At 42.2% G+C, this 14762-nt stretch overlaps 1 protein-coding gene across 7 annotated transcripts in view; it reads right to left on the minus strand.

Moving 5' to 3' along the window:
* Positions 1-11104, minus strand: part of Lrch3 (leucine rich repeats and calponin homology domain containing 3) — a 96000-nt gene extending 84896 nt beyond the window's left edge. For 5 of the 7 annotated variants that reach the window (XM_052159088.1, XM_052159087.1, XM_052159084.1 and 2 more), the window contains exon 1: positions 10803-11103. In XM_052159088.1, coding sequence (XP_052015048.1) covers positions 10803-11064 — 262 coding nt within the window. In that variant the 5' untranslated portion in view covers positions 11065-11103. Of the gene's footprint in view, positions 1-10802 lie in introns of all 7 variants that reach the window. The other 2 variants (XM_052159090.1, XM_052159089.1) reach the window with 1 other exon arrangement.
* Positions 11105-14762: the final 3658 nt, after the last annotated feature.

Consider the following 14762-nt stretch of genomic DNA (forward strand, 5'->3'; position numbering starts at 1 on the left):
TACAGCCGGAGCGAGCAGAGGTCCTGAGTTCAATTCCCAGCAACCACAGGATGGTTCACAACCATCTGTACAGCTACAGTGTACTCATATACATAAAATAAATAAATCTTAAAAAAAGAAACAGATTTTGAACAGATTAATAAAGAGTAAAGAGAAAGACTCAGTAACAAAAAGTCTCTCATCAAATAAACAACTGGGACCTGATTCTAATATCTCTGAGCTCCATAGGCACCTGCACTTATGTGCACATATGGCCCCCACATAATTAAAAATAAATCTTTAAAGAATCTTGCTGTCAGGAGTGGCAGCACATGCCTTAAATCCCAGCACTTGGAGAGCAGATGTGGGTAGATCTCACTAGCCTGGTCTTCATAGCAAGTACTAGGTTAGCCAAGGCTATATAGTGGCACCTTGTCTCAAATTGCAAAAGTCTTTCTCAACCTCTTTCCACAGATTGAAGAGGGATGAATAGTTCCCAGCTCATTTTACAAGGCCAAGATTATGTTACCAAAGCCGTATAAAGGCATAAGAAAACAAAATTTATATAATGTCCTTGATTGATAAAAATGCATAAACCCTCAATAAAACACTAACTGATCAACAACACTTTAAAATGATCATTCACACAATCAAATGAGATTTACACCTAGAATTCAGGAATAGTTCAAACAACTTATATTTAACCAAGTTTAAAAAGTTATACACTAAAACATGTAAAATACTGATGAAGGGAATTGAAGAGGGACACACACACAGATACAGTTCACATTCATGGCTTATTGAAATTATTACTATTATTAAAATATCCACGCCAATTTCAAGTGCTCTTAGATTCATCAAATCTCTGGTAAAATGACATTTTCCTTTTTTTTTTTTTAATGACAATTTTTACAGAAACAATCCTAAAATTAGTTGGACATGGTAGCACTTCTATGTAGTCTCAACTAATTCAAGAGGCAGAGGGTCTCCTGATCCTAGCTTAGGCAATATAGTAAGGCTCTGACTTTATAAACAAACGCCCTTGGGTTCAATCCCTACCACCAGAAAAAATAACCCTAAAATATTTATGCAGTCGCAATGACCTTAGAGGGCCAAAACAACTGTAGGTAAAAGAACAAAGTCAGAGGCACCATACTGCCTGATTTCCAAACCTGCCAGGGTGTAGCAGTCAAAAGAGAAGAGCAACAACATGAAAATACACCTCCAGTGGGAACGAATGAAGCCCAGAAATAAACCCACACAATTCTGGGCAAAGACTCTTGAGGACACTACCAAGAATCACGATGGGAAAAAGAGCAGTCCTTTAGTAAATGGTCTTAGGAATACTGGATATCCACATGCAGAAGATTGACATCAGGACTGGCGAGATGGCTTAGGAGTTGAGAGCACTCGCTGCTCTTGCAAAGGATCAGAATTCAGTTCCCAGCACCCATATGGCAGCTCACAATCATCTGTAACTCCAGTTCCAGCAGATCAGATGAACTCTTCTGACTACCCTGGGTACCACACAACACACAGTTAAAACATGCACACACATAAAATAATATCAAAACATGAAATTGGACTCTTACACCATGTTAAAAAAAAAAAAAAACAACTCAAAATGGGATTAAAAGCCTAAATGTTAATTAAGACCTGAAACTATAAAACTACTAGAAATAAACAGGGAAAGCTGGCTGTGGCTTCCCAGTACTCCACACCCTCAATCCCAGCAGAGCAGGTAGATCTCGGTAAACTGGAGTACAAAATTCCCCAAAAGATAAAAACCAAGAGCCAAGGACTCCTTGACGTTTGTCTTGAGAATGTTTCTGAATCAACCCTAGCAAAAGGCAAAGTAAGTGAATGATCCCAAATACATGGAGAATTCAAATAACTCAGGTAAAAAAATCTCAGTACCAAGAAAATGACCTGATTAAGAATGGACAAACAGAGCCGGGTGGTGGTGGCAAATGCTTTTTTTTTTTTTTTTTTTGGTTTTTTGGAGACAGTTTTTCTGTATAGCTCTGGCTGTCCTGGAACTCACTCTGTAGACCAGGCTGCCTCTGCCTCCCAGAATGCTGGGATTACAGGCGTGCTGCGCCGCCCCTGCCACCGCTGCCCGCCACCACCACTGCCACCACCACCACCACCAGGCTGGCAAATGCCTTTAATCCTAGCACTTGGGAGGCAGAGGCAGGCGGATTTCTGAGTTCAAGGCCAGCCTGGTCTACAGAGTACCAGGACAGCTAGAGCTACACAGAAAAACCCTGTCTCAAAACACACACACACACACACACACACACACACACACACACACAGAGAGAGAGAGAGAGAGAGAGAGAGAGAGAGAGAGAGAGAGAGAGAGAGAGAGAGAGAGAGAGAGAATGGACAGACAGTTGGCAAGATAGCTTGTCTGCTCTAAGCCTGACACTGAGTTCGATCCTTGGGGCCCACTGAAGGGTGCTTCTGCAGACTGTCCAGTGTGCTACATGTACACATGTAGCATGTGCACTATGGCCCATGTATACCAGCAAGAATTAATAAAATGTAAAAAAAACAGCTAAATGGACAAGAATTTTACACAGAGAAACCCTGTCCCAACCAACAAACCAACCAACCAATCAACCAACCAACCAACCAACCAACCAACCAACCAACCAACCACTTTATGATCCAGCAATCATATTGCTAAGGGTTGGACCAGCCTGATTCCAGCGTTTCAGAGTATGCCCTGATTGTGAGCCATACAACCCTTCCTGATTCCTTTTCAGTTCTGTGGAACCAGCACCCTGATTTTTAAGGCAAAACCTTTATAACTATAACTTTAATGTTTATATATTGTTCCTGCTTTTAAATTTAAAAAAAAATACATTTGTACTACATATACTGTGTGCAAGTTCATATGTTTCACATTATTTCTGTGGCTGGTCCATGTAGTAGAACATAGCTGCAGCTCACTCATTCTCACTGCTAGGAAGTCACATGAACAGATGTACCACAGTTGATTCATCTGTAACTGGTGAGCATCTGAGTTATCAACTATGAATACTCTTATGAAGACTTCCATGATGTACACAAGCATCCACAGACACGGCCTACATAAACGCAAGGTTATTTGGAATACATACTTCTTTAGAGTGTGCACGGAGTAAGCTTTCTGCGCACAGAGCATATACACTTTTTACTGTGCTAGATAACGCCAAATTTGCTTTCAAAGTCAGTGTATCAACTCCCACTCCACCAGCAGTGCATGAGCTCCCCACTCTTCCCAGGCCTCTTGGTATGTGGTGTTGTTCTCAGCTCTTTAAGTGGTACCTGAATGCTGCTTTCTGTTTTCCATTCCCTTGATTACTGACGGAATTCCTTTGGGAAAGTATCAGCTCAAGTGCTTCCTCCGTTTTCTCTTTTTATTTACAGAAGCCCTACATATGTTCTACATACCATCTGTATTTATTGGATATAAGCCTTCTTTCATATTGTGGCTTCTTTTTAGCATGTGCAAACAACATGTTCTCTAAAACGTGTTTTCAGTGAAAAACCCATTATCAGTAGCTACTGTGGGGCATACATACACTTCAGATTTTACACACACACACACACACACACACACACACACACACGAGGCTTCAAACTTGCCATGTAACCAAGAGTGTCTCTGAACTTGTAGTGCCCCAGCCTCCACCTCCTAAAGAGTGCTAGGATTACAAGCCAGCACTGCAACATCTCCTTTATGCAGTGCTGAGACTAAACCAAGAGCCTCTTACAAGCATTTTACCAACTGAAGTATATCTCCAGTTGGATATAAGTTTAATAAACCATTTTAAATACTTTCTTGAGACTCCCTTCAAACAAAATAATCTACAATTTAGAGGAGCAAAGGATGTTGAAAATGAATAGGAGCCGGGCGTGGTGGCGCACTCCTGTAATCCCAGCACTTGGGAGGCAGAAGCAGGCGGATTTCTGAGTTTGAGGCCAGCCTGGTCTACAGAGTGAGTTCCAGGATAGCCAGGGCTACACAGAGAAACCCTGTCTCAAAAAACCAAGAAAGAGAAAAGAAAGAAAGAAAAGAAAGAAAAGAAAAGAAAAGAAAAGAAAAGAAAAGAAAAGAAAAGAAAAGAAAAGAAAAGAAAAGAAAAGAAAAGAAAATGAATAGGATTTTTACCAACTGGATCTGCCTGCCTTCCAGGTGCCACTACTGCCTGGCTCAGAATTTTTTAAATCATCAAATTCAAAAATTAAAATAGACCTAATTCTTCATCATTCTAGAAAAGTGTGTTTTGGCAGTGATATGGAAGCATACTGAATGAAACTGGATTCTTTCTTATTGTTTACATTATAAATCAAATTACTCAAATGGATTAATCACCTCATAAATGAGCTGGAAATATGTGACACTATATAACTTAGGGGCTATACTGTCTATGATTTTACCTCCCAAAGAAACATATGTAACGAAAACAGAGCTTAAGCCATGTTGGCTGGATGTTGCTGGCCTTCTCTCTCTCTCCACACTGACTCTGTTGTCATCATCCTGCTATTTCCCTTCCTGTTTCAAATGTCATGCCAGTGTAGAGAAGATCATCCATCCCCTGAAACCTCAATTAAAAAAAAAAAAAATCTTATTTTTAAATAGCTTTATACTAAACCCCCATAATCCTCACCACCAGCACAGCCTCTGTCTCTCTTTATAAGTACATGTGTGTGTGAGTATTCACGTGTGTGAGTATTCATGTGTGTGTGTGATCTAAGTAACCAAAGTCTCCTTACCTTATCAGGTCTCTTTTCCACTGTCAGTAAGGAATACAGCTTGTACTTGTCTTTGAGGCAGAAAAGGAAGGAAGAAGCATCAGGATGAGTCTTTATTAGCATCTAAGACTTCAATTTTTCACACACACACACACACACAGAGAGAGAGAGAGAGAGAAAGAGAGAGACAGAGAAAGAGAGACAGAGACAGAGAGAGAGAGAGAGAGAGAGAGAGAGAGAGAGAGAGAGAGAGAGAGAAAGAGAGAGTTTGTAGGGACAAGGATGTATTAGAAGACAGCCTCAAGTGTCAGTCCTTGCTTCTCCTGTGAGACAGGGTCTCTCTTACTCACTCTGTTCACACAGGCTAGCTGGCCTGCAAGCTTCCTGTCTTTGCCTCCCACTGCCTAACAACGGCACGATGGGCCTAAAGATGCTACTGCAACTGTGTCCGACTTTAGGGCATCAAACTTACAAGGCAAGCACTTTACCTACTATCCCACTCCTCTGTTGACATGCTCATGAAGACCTTATTACTGAGTCCAGCTTTGCTGTCACTGTCCCTATGCCTTTGCCCTCTCCTAAGCCTTTACCTAACAGCTTTGCCTCACTGCTGGCTTACTATTTTCATGGATATAGTAAAATTGCTAAAGTAAGTGTGATTTACAATATAAACAATAAGAAAGAATCCAGTTTCATTCATTATGCCTCCATATCACTGCCAAAACACACTTTTCTAGAATGATGAAGAATTAGGTCTATTTTAATTTTTGAATTTGATGATTTAAAAAATTCTGAGCCAGGCAGTAGTGGCACCTGGGAGGCAGAGGCAAGCAGATCTCTAAGTTCAAGGCCAGCCTGGTCTACGGAAAGAGTTCCAGGACAGCCAGAACAACAAAAGAGAAACTGTGTCTCAGAACTGCCCCCCCCTCCCAAAAAAGATTAATTCAAGTCTGCCCATTGTGCTGTCCAATATGACACATATATCTACTGAAAGCATCTGAAATACGATTAGGTCATCTCAAGAATCAATTATCCATCCATCCATCCATCCATCCATCCATCCATCCATCCATCCATCCATCCTAGATATAAAATGCAGTATCCTACACATGCTAAGCAAGTACTCAAAATTTTTTTGAAGATTTATTTATTTTATTTTATGTGTATAAGTGTTTTACCTACATTTATATTTGGGTATCACATGTAGACCTGGTGCCCATGGAAGTCAGAAGAGTATGTCAGATATTCTGTAACTGGAATTATGGATGACTGTGAGCCACAGTGTGTACACTGAGAACCAAACACACAAATCCGCTACTAGAGCAACAAGTGCTCTAAGTAGTGAGCCAACTCCGAAGCTCAGATTTTAAAATGTACGTTTATTTTGTGTATGCATGTGTAGTGTGAGTGTGTGTGAATGTGCACATGTGGAAGTCAGAAGACAAGCTGCTGGAGTCGGCTCTTTCATCTCATGACATACATACATACACACACACACACACATATGAGTGAGAGAGAGAGAGAGAAGGAGAACGAGAATATTTCACTGTGTTGGTCATTGTTGTCTGATACAGGATTCAAATTCCTATGCTCAAGTAATCCCCACCTTAGCTTCTTGAGTAGCTGGAAGTACAGGCACAAACACAGCTTCCTTGATTGCTTCCTTCCTTCCTTTGACTGAAGCAGGGTCTCACTAGTTATCTTAGGCTGGCCCAAAACTACCTATCCTCCTGCCTCAGCCTTTTAAGTGCTAAGATTACAAGCATGCATTTCTAGATCTAAAAAAAATTTTTTTTATTTTAATAGCATCTATAGCTAGTGACTACCTCATTGAAAAGCAAATTTCTGGAAAAATTCATGAGTATACACATATCATGATTTAAAAAAAAGACCAACACATTATTTCCACTTAAGACCAGACACTCTAGTACATATTTCCAAAACTTACAAAACCATCATTTTGTGGATTACAGATTACATTCCTAACAAATTAAATGGCATTTTAGATATCTCCATTCTTCTTGGTTTTTTGTTTGTTTGTTTGTTTTGTTCCTTGCACCCCACCCCCACCGAGACAAGGTTTTTCTGGCTGTCCTGGAACTTGCTGTGTAGACCCACCTGCCTCTGCCTCCCTAAAGGCAGTGCCAGCGCCCAGCTCCATTCTTCTTGTACAGTCTCAGCTCTCACACTGATGATACTGCCTTATGCTGATGTACCTGTTACATCTCCGTTTGTTTTCTAGATGTGTGCAATCTAATTCTTCCCTCCCCAACCAGCCCACAGCCACGTGCTTCTCCCCAGTTCGGAGGCCTTGGTTTTTTTGTTTGTTTGTTTTCTGATTTTTATTCAAAAGACATGTTTTAAGTTCAGCTGTGCCTCACTGTAACAGGCCTAGTTAATGAATTTTGTTTGCTTTTCCCTCAGGCCAATTCTTCCTCCTTTTCAAAATGCCAGAAAAGACTCACTTTTCTATTCCTGGAGAAAGAATCTGAATGTCTGGACTTTCACTATCATTTTCTTGAATTTATTCTCACTCTAAAGCTCCAGGTCTGTATTTCTCTCAGCTGCACATCATTAACTAGCAGTGCTAACAGTCATGATACCAATGAAGTCACTGGGCAAACCAAAGAAATCTTAGGTTTCAAACTTGTATGACTCAGTGGTCAAAAACACAACTTTAGAATAATATGTATATGACTGTTGACACAGGGTCCTCACTATCTAGCCTTGAATTTCCTAAATAGCTCGGGCTCCCTCAATTTCCTGATCCTCCTGCCTCAGCTTTCTAAAAGCTAGGATTATAAGCATATACCACATGTCAAGATATATATGAATTTGAATCCTAGTTCTGTTGCTTTCTGAATGTGAAGTCCTGACCAAACTATATCATCTCCCGAGTCTCAGTTTTCTGATGTGTGGAGTCAGATAAAAATAAATTAGCACTTACAACTCACATAATTGTTGTATGTTTGCAAGGTATTTTGCATACTTAAAGAATAATCTGCCGGGCAGTGGTGGTGCACACCTGTAATCCCAGCACTCTGGGAGGCAGAGGCAGGTGGATTTCTGAGTTGGAGGCCAGCCTGGTCTACAGAGTGAGTTCCAGGACAGCCAGGGCTACACAGAGAAACCCTGTCTCGGAAAAACAAAAACAAAAACAAAAACAAAAAAAAAAGAATAATCTATGAGCCAATTCTGATACAACTTACAAGGTTTTAAAAATTTATAGTATCTATTCTATGCAAAATAATTGAACTATTATTGTAAGTCTGAATTCAGGCTGCAGAGATGGTTAGTAGTTAAGCGTATGTACACTGCTCTTGCAAGAGGACCAGATGGCTCAGCCACACCTACACTACAGATACACACACAGACCCCTCATTTAAAGAGTACTAAGTCTGGATTCATCAGGCACCTGCAAAAAAAGAAGACTGAGCTTTGGAGTTGTGTCAAACAGGGCTCCAATCCTAAAGAACACCCTCTTCCTTTGGTTACAGGTCTTCGAGCACATTATTAAACATTTCTAAGCTTCCCTTTGACTATCTGCAACACGAAGAAAAATAATGCCTGACTGCATACACAGAAGCTGTTTGACAGAGTAAACAGAGGTAGGGAAAAGCCTACCAATAGTAGGAGTAGCTTTGAGTTACCTCTCCCATGAAAGTGGGTTTAATCATATTTAATCCATATGTTATGTGTATTTAACAAGGCAGTATATCTTAAACATCTAAGGATGAAAAACAAATAGTGAACACTCAATAAATTATGTTACCAGAATTAAATTGCCTGTTTAAAACTATTTTTGTTCTAATTACTAAGAGCTGCGGAACTTAAAAATGAATCTGGTCTAACAGGTTAAAGAATACTTTGTGATCTTTCTAATCTCTCCTTTTTTTTAGTATACTTTTGACCAGATAAAATGTCAACCAACAACACAACAAAACCTTTGACTTAATATAGTAACTAGAACATTAAAGTATGAGTAATAATATAAAAATATCAGAGCTCAAAAAAAAACCAAACAAACAAACAAACCCCACAACTTGGGGCTGGAGAGATGGCTCAGCAGTTAAGAGCACTGACTCCTCTTCCAGAGGTCCTGAGTTCAACTGCCAGCACCCACACAGTGGCTCAAAACCATCTGAAATGGGACTGATCCGGTGCCCTCTTCTGGTGTGTCTGAAGACAGCTACACTGCACTCATATATAAAAAATAAAACAAACAAACAAAAGAAGCCAGACGATGGTGGCGCACGCCTGTAATCCCAGCACTCTGGGAGGCAGAGGCAGGCGGATTTCTGTAGGCCAGCCTGGTCTACAGAGTGAGTTCCAGTACAGCCAGGGCTACACAGAGAAACCCTGTCTCGAAAAAAACCAAATCCCAAAACAACAAAAACAAAAACAAAACAAACAAACAAAAAACCAAAAACTTTTCTTTAGATTAAATATTATTTTTCATTAATGTCTGGTTTTGTCAATAAATCTTTTTCTTTCTTGATGGCTCAGACTTTTGCTCCTAGAATTATTTAAGAACAGATACGATAATAAGCTGGATAGACTGCTATAATCATCCTTTTCTTTACCTTCAGGCCTAGAGTAGCAAGACTGAAATGACTCACCTCAATATGAAAACCACCTGCCAGTCAGCCCTCCCATGAGCAGAATGGAGAAGGTGGGGGTGGGGGGAGGGGTGGGGGCAGGGGGTGTATGAATGACAAGTACATGATGTCATCAATACACATAAAAAATTCAAGCAACTGTTCATGTTTACCTTAGCAAGTCTGACTCCATTATCAAATAAAAATACAAGACTCTCAAAATAAGCTTTAGTAAACAGAGGAACACTTTCTTTGGAAATAATAGTTTCTAGGGTTAATTTAATATCTTTGTTTTCATTTTTTAAAAATACTGTGTGTGTGTGTGTGTGTGTGTGTAAAGCAGAAGACAAGTTGCAAGAGTACATTCTCTCCTTCCATTATGTAGGTTCTGGGGATCAAACTTGGGTTGTCTGTAAGGTCTGGCAGCAGCAAGTGTCTTTTTACCCATTGAGCCATCTTAGCACCCAGATCTATTTACTTTTTCAACATTAGTGAAATATGTATTAGTTACCAATCCTTGAAGACTACACATGCTTAAGAAAAAGTATTAACTCCAATATTTTAAAAATCAAGCAGAATGAGATGAAACAATGTTTACTATACACTCACTACATAAACACAAAATACTTAAGCTTCTTCGTAAGGGACCTCCTCCCCTTATATTTGTGTAAAATAAAAGGACTCAATTCTTAATCTACTCCCTGAGGAAACTGTATTTAAAACACAAGAGGAACACATTATAGTATGGTGAATACCTCAGTCACCATACATTGTTTCCCACAACTAAGGAAACCAAATAATACTTAATTCCCGTTCTCTTTCCTGTCTTAAACAATATAAGGCGCAGAAGTGTTTTTAAAGGGAAAAGCAAATATAGATGTGGTGGACAATATCCTACTTCTTTTCATGTTTTCGGGGGGGGGGGTGGGGGCAGTAAGACTGGAAGACAAAAGTCCTGAGCATCTAAAGATGGCCTATTTTTACAAGAACTTTTCGATAAGTCAGACGCAGGCGGAGAAATAAGCTGCTACAGCGTTAGAGTCCACATTACACACAGATACTCGCACACCCTGGGGAAGACTCCAGCGCGGACCTGGGTCCTTTGACAATGCAGCACCCAGCGTCACCCATTCTACGAAGGAAGAACGTGCTTGCCACGCTTCCACTCTTAGCGAAGTCAATTTGGCATCCCAAATCCAAAGTGGCCTGCAGACACCGGGGTGAGGCAAAAGTCTACGGCGAGCACAGACGCCGGGATCTGAGAGCGATTCACGAAAGATCCCCGTCAGTTGCCTCAAGCCGGCTTCGGAGATGCTGCTGCGCGCCGCCGCACCCCAGGCTCCGAGTCCGGCCAGGCCGGGAGGGTGCGCGGTACCGCCAGCCGTCCCCGTTACCCCGGGAGCCTCGAGCCGGTCGCCACACGCCCTCCGCCCCCCACCCACCGGTCCCGGGTAGCAGGGATGCCCGCGCCCCGCTCACCGGCCCGGGTGGTGTCCGTCAGGTCATGGTTGGCCGCTCCCCGGGGAAACTCCCTCAGTTTCCGGCCGCTCAGGCTCAGCACCCCGGTGACCGCCGCCTCTTCCAGGGCTCGGTCGACCGAGCGGCTCCAAGAGCCCGGGCCAGGACCAGGGCCCAACCCAGGGTTCGGCCCACAGGTAGCACCGGAGAGGTTTCCCCCGGACGCCCCTGGGCCAGAGTACTCCGCAGCCGCTACCACAGCCACCAAGCCCGCGGCCGCCATTTCCCAGCCGACAACTCTCCGGCCCGGCTCTGCGCATGCGCCACCCGATCCGCTGGGTGGGCGGGGAAAGGGGCTCGCGGACCCCGGACAGTTCTCTGGGACGCGCTGGGCGCAGCTAGGCGCCTGCCCCGCCCACGAGCAGGTTTTCCAGCGGAACCGAACTGACTTCGCAGAGCTCCCTCAGCCCCGTACTCTGGACTCCCTAAAAGGCCACTACAAAAACCGTCCTTAACAGCGCTCCAACTCTCAGTGGTGGATTACAGTAAACGGCCAAGATTCTTAGCACTGTTGATGCCAAAAACTTGGGCACTTAGAGGGGACTCCCCGGGATAAGCCCGAAACTGTCTCTCAACTTGTCACTGTACCACCAGATGATCTAAACTGAAATTTGTGCATATTCCAGTTCTTGAAGGGGAAAAAACACCGGGTGCGCAGATTCGGCTACTAAGTCGCTAATTCTTGATGAAATTGTTTTGTATTTTATATTCTTTTTTTTTTTTTTTTTTGGATTTTTTTTTTCCAAGACAGGGTTTTTCTGTGTAGTCCTGGCTGTCCTGGAACTCGCTCTGTAGACCAGGCTGGCCTCGAACTCAGAAATCCGCCTGCCTTTGCCTCCCAGAGTGCTGGGATTACAGGCGTGCGCCACCACCGCCCGGCTTAGATTCTTTTTATGAAAGAGTTCTTAATGAAACCAAACGTCTTAAATACTATGTGCAGATTTTATCACTGACTAGTGCAGAAAGAATAGTATTTAAGTCTAACATTGAAATCTGGTTATGTTATAAATGTAGGGATTAAATTTAGAGCCAACCGGAAACCATTCAAGTAATGAAAAATGACATTCACATTTAAATAAGATGTCCCTAGTCCTGCAATCTGTTATTAAATCTGTTTTAAATCCAAGCCATTCCTAATATGCGATGCAAATGTCACTTAGCATCAATTTTAATTTGCTGTACAGAATTAGAGGGCCTGTCAGTCTCTTTTCTAAAGAATTAGCTAATTTTATTTTGGAACCCAAGGAGGCCAGTTACATTAAGAAAGCAGTAATAGGGCTGAGTGTGAAGAGACAATTATCTATTCCAGTCCACAGCAAAGCAGTCCCTCTCAAGAATGAGTGAGGTTTTGAATAAAACCTGAAGTTATGAAATAGGATGAAGAGAGCAAAATTCCATAATGGAAGATGAGTACACACATGTTCACGTATGATTTTGATGCATGTGAGAGCATTAAGACACAGCATAAAGAAAATATGAGGTGTGAGAAGCTACTCATCAGTCCAAGCCCAACTTCAGGGAAGCCCCAACAAGACTTTCCTGAGTTCAAGAAACTGTAAAAATGTTTCAATAATAAAGTTGATTAGTAACAGTTGCTCGGAGATCTGCTCTACCATCCCTTTTGTTTTGTTTGAGATAAGAGACCCAAAGTAGCCCACGCTGGCCTTGGCCTTCCAACCTCCGAGAAAAGCAAATATATAATAGCTGATACCATGTCTGGCTCTCCACTATGCAACAAGTTGGACAATGAACTATTAATGTCTATTAATGGGCCACCTCATGGTAATGTTTGTCAAGTAATGTTTGTCCAATATATGTGTATTCTCTGATCTTCCTGAAAATCTGTAATTCTTTGAAAGATACTAAGCTAGCCAGGCATATGTAATCCTAGTACCTGAGAGGTTGAGGCAGGAGGATCCAGGCCAGCCTAGATACAAAGGGATATCTGTCTTGGAGAAAAAAAAGATTAAGTTGGGCTGGCAAGATGGTTCATTGGGAAGAAAGCTTCCACACGAACTCAACAACCTAAGTTTAATCCACTCAGCCTGTAGTAAGCGTGGAGAACTAGTCTCTAACCTCTGTGCCCACTCACACATTGCACACACAAACACACATTATATAATCCTATGGAATTGCCGGATGTACCTTTCCAAATGCACTATTGTCCTATTTATAATTGCATGAATTCTGACAAGTTCTTAGCAATAAGACCTCTACTCCTATTGACAGGAACACTCCACTACAGTCTAAGCAAACCACCCTAACCCGGAACTGGCCACGGTGTGTGTGAAGACTGACTGGGAAGATGGCTCAGTGGGTAGAGTTCCTTGCTATATAAGCATGAGGACCTGAGTTCAAACTTCCAGCACTTGGGTAAGAAAGCCAGGTGTGGCCACATCTGTGCTGTAACTCCAACGCAATGGAGAGGAGCCATAGATCACTGAGGGTTGCTAGCTGCCAGCCTGGCTCCAGGTTTTGAGAGACTATATCTTAAGAGTACAATGAAAAAAAAAAAAAAAAGCCTGGCAGTGGTGGAGCACGCCTGTAATCCCAGCACTCTGGGAGGCAGAGGCAGGCGGATTTCTGAGTTCGTTCGAGGCCAGCTTGGTCTACAGAATGAGTTCCAGGACAGCCAGGGCTACACAGAGAAACCCTGTCTCGAAAAACCCAAATCCAAAAAACCAAAAAACCAAAAAAAAAAAAAAAAAAAGAGAGAGTGCAATGAAGCAGGGCCCTTGACATCTTCATCTGGCATACACCATACACATATGAAAAGGCTATTTTAAACTTATTTGAAAACACAGAGTATGAATAAAGCTGGAGCAAGAACAGGGGTTCAAGTCAGTCTATGAGTGCTAGTGGAATCCTGTCTCAAGTAACTAATGAATGAAGCTGGATGTAAGCCTGTGTTCACAGCTACTGAAGGCAGGGGATTACTTGAGCAGAAGAATTTGAATCCTGTGTCAGGCAACAGTGAGCAATACAGTGAGATGTTAGCCATAATATTCATATATATGTATACATGTATGGGCTCATGTAAAAACATATACACATATATACAGTATGTAAAATTAAATCTCAGGACTAGACAGGCAGTTCAACAATTAAGAGCACTGACTGCTCTTCCAGAAGCCCTGAGTTCAATTCCCAGCACCCACATGGTAGCTCACCGTTATCTGTAATGGGATCTGTCACCCTCCTTTGTCACACGGGCATTCACCCCTTCAGAGCACTCATACAGTAAGATTTGTCAATGAAGTAGCAGTAAAACTAAATCTGAGCTGCAGTTGGCTCACTGGTTAGAACTTGTCGCTCTTGCAGAGAATCTGGGTTCAGTTCCAGCACCCCCGTGGGTTCTAGTTCCAGAGCATATGATGCCCTCTTGTGACCCTGGCAAGCAGCAGCACACTTATGGTACATAACCTATTGACTCAGACAACACACACAGAGGTCTAAAAAAGAAAGTGAAAAAACCCAAAAAACAAAAAACTGTCATGAGAGATTGAGGGGAAAATTCCTGAAATGTGTGAAGACTTGGGTTTTCAACTATGAAGTAATGCAACTGAATAGCATTTTCACATTATTCCCTCCATCTCTCTATAGACCAGGCTGGCCTCGAACTCAGAAATCCGCCTGTCTCTGCCTCCCAGAGTGCTGGGATTATAGGCATGCGCCACCACTGCCCTGCTCTCGCTTTCTTTTTAATCTTCTGAGACATCGTCTGTGCAGCCCACGCTGTTTTCCAAGCCTTCTAAGCTTGGCTTTCATGCCTCTGTTTCCTGAGTGCTAGGATCACAGGGATGCACTCAAACCCAGCTCCTCAATCTTCATAAAGTAGGTACCGTATTACGAGTTATCAGAAATGGATAACTCCATAACTTTGTGGAGAGTTCATAACTTTAGTGATGAACTAAAGAGTAC

The sequence above is a fragment of the Apodemus sylvaticus genome, chromosome 15 (genome assembly GCF_947179515.1).
Source record: "Apodemus sylvaticus chromosome 15, mApoSyl1.1, whole genome shotgun sequence".
In the NCBI taxonomy this organism is placed as follows: Eukaryota; Metazoa; Chordata; class Mammalia; order Rodentia; family Muridae; genus Apodemus; species Apodemus sylvaticus.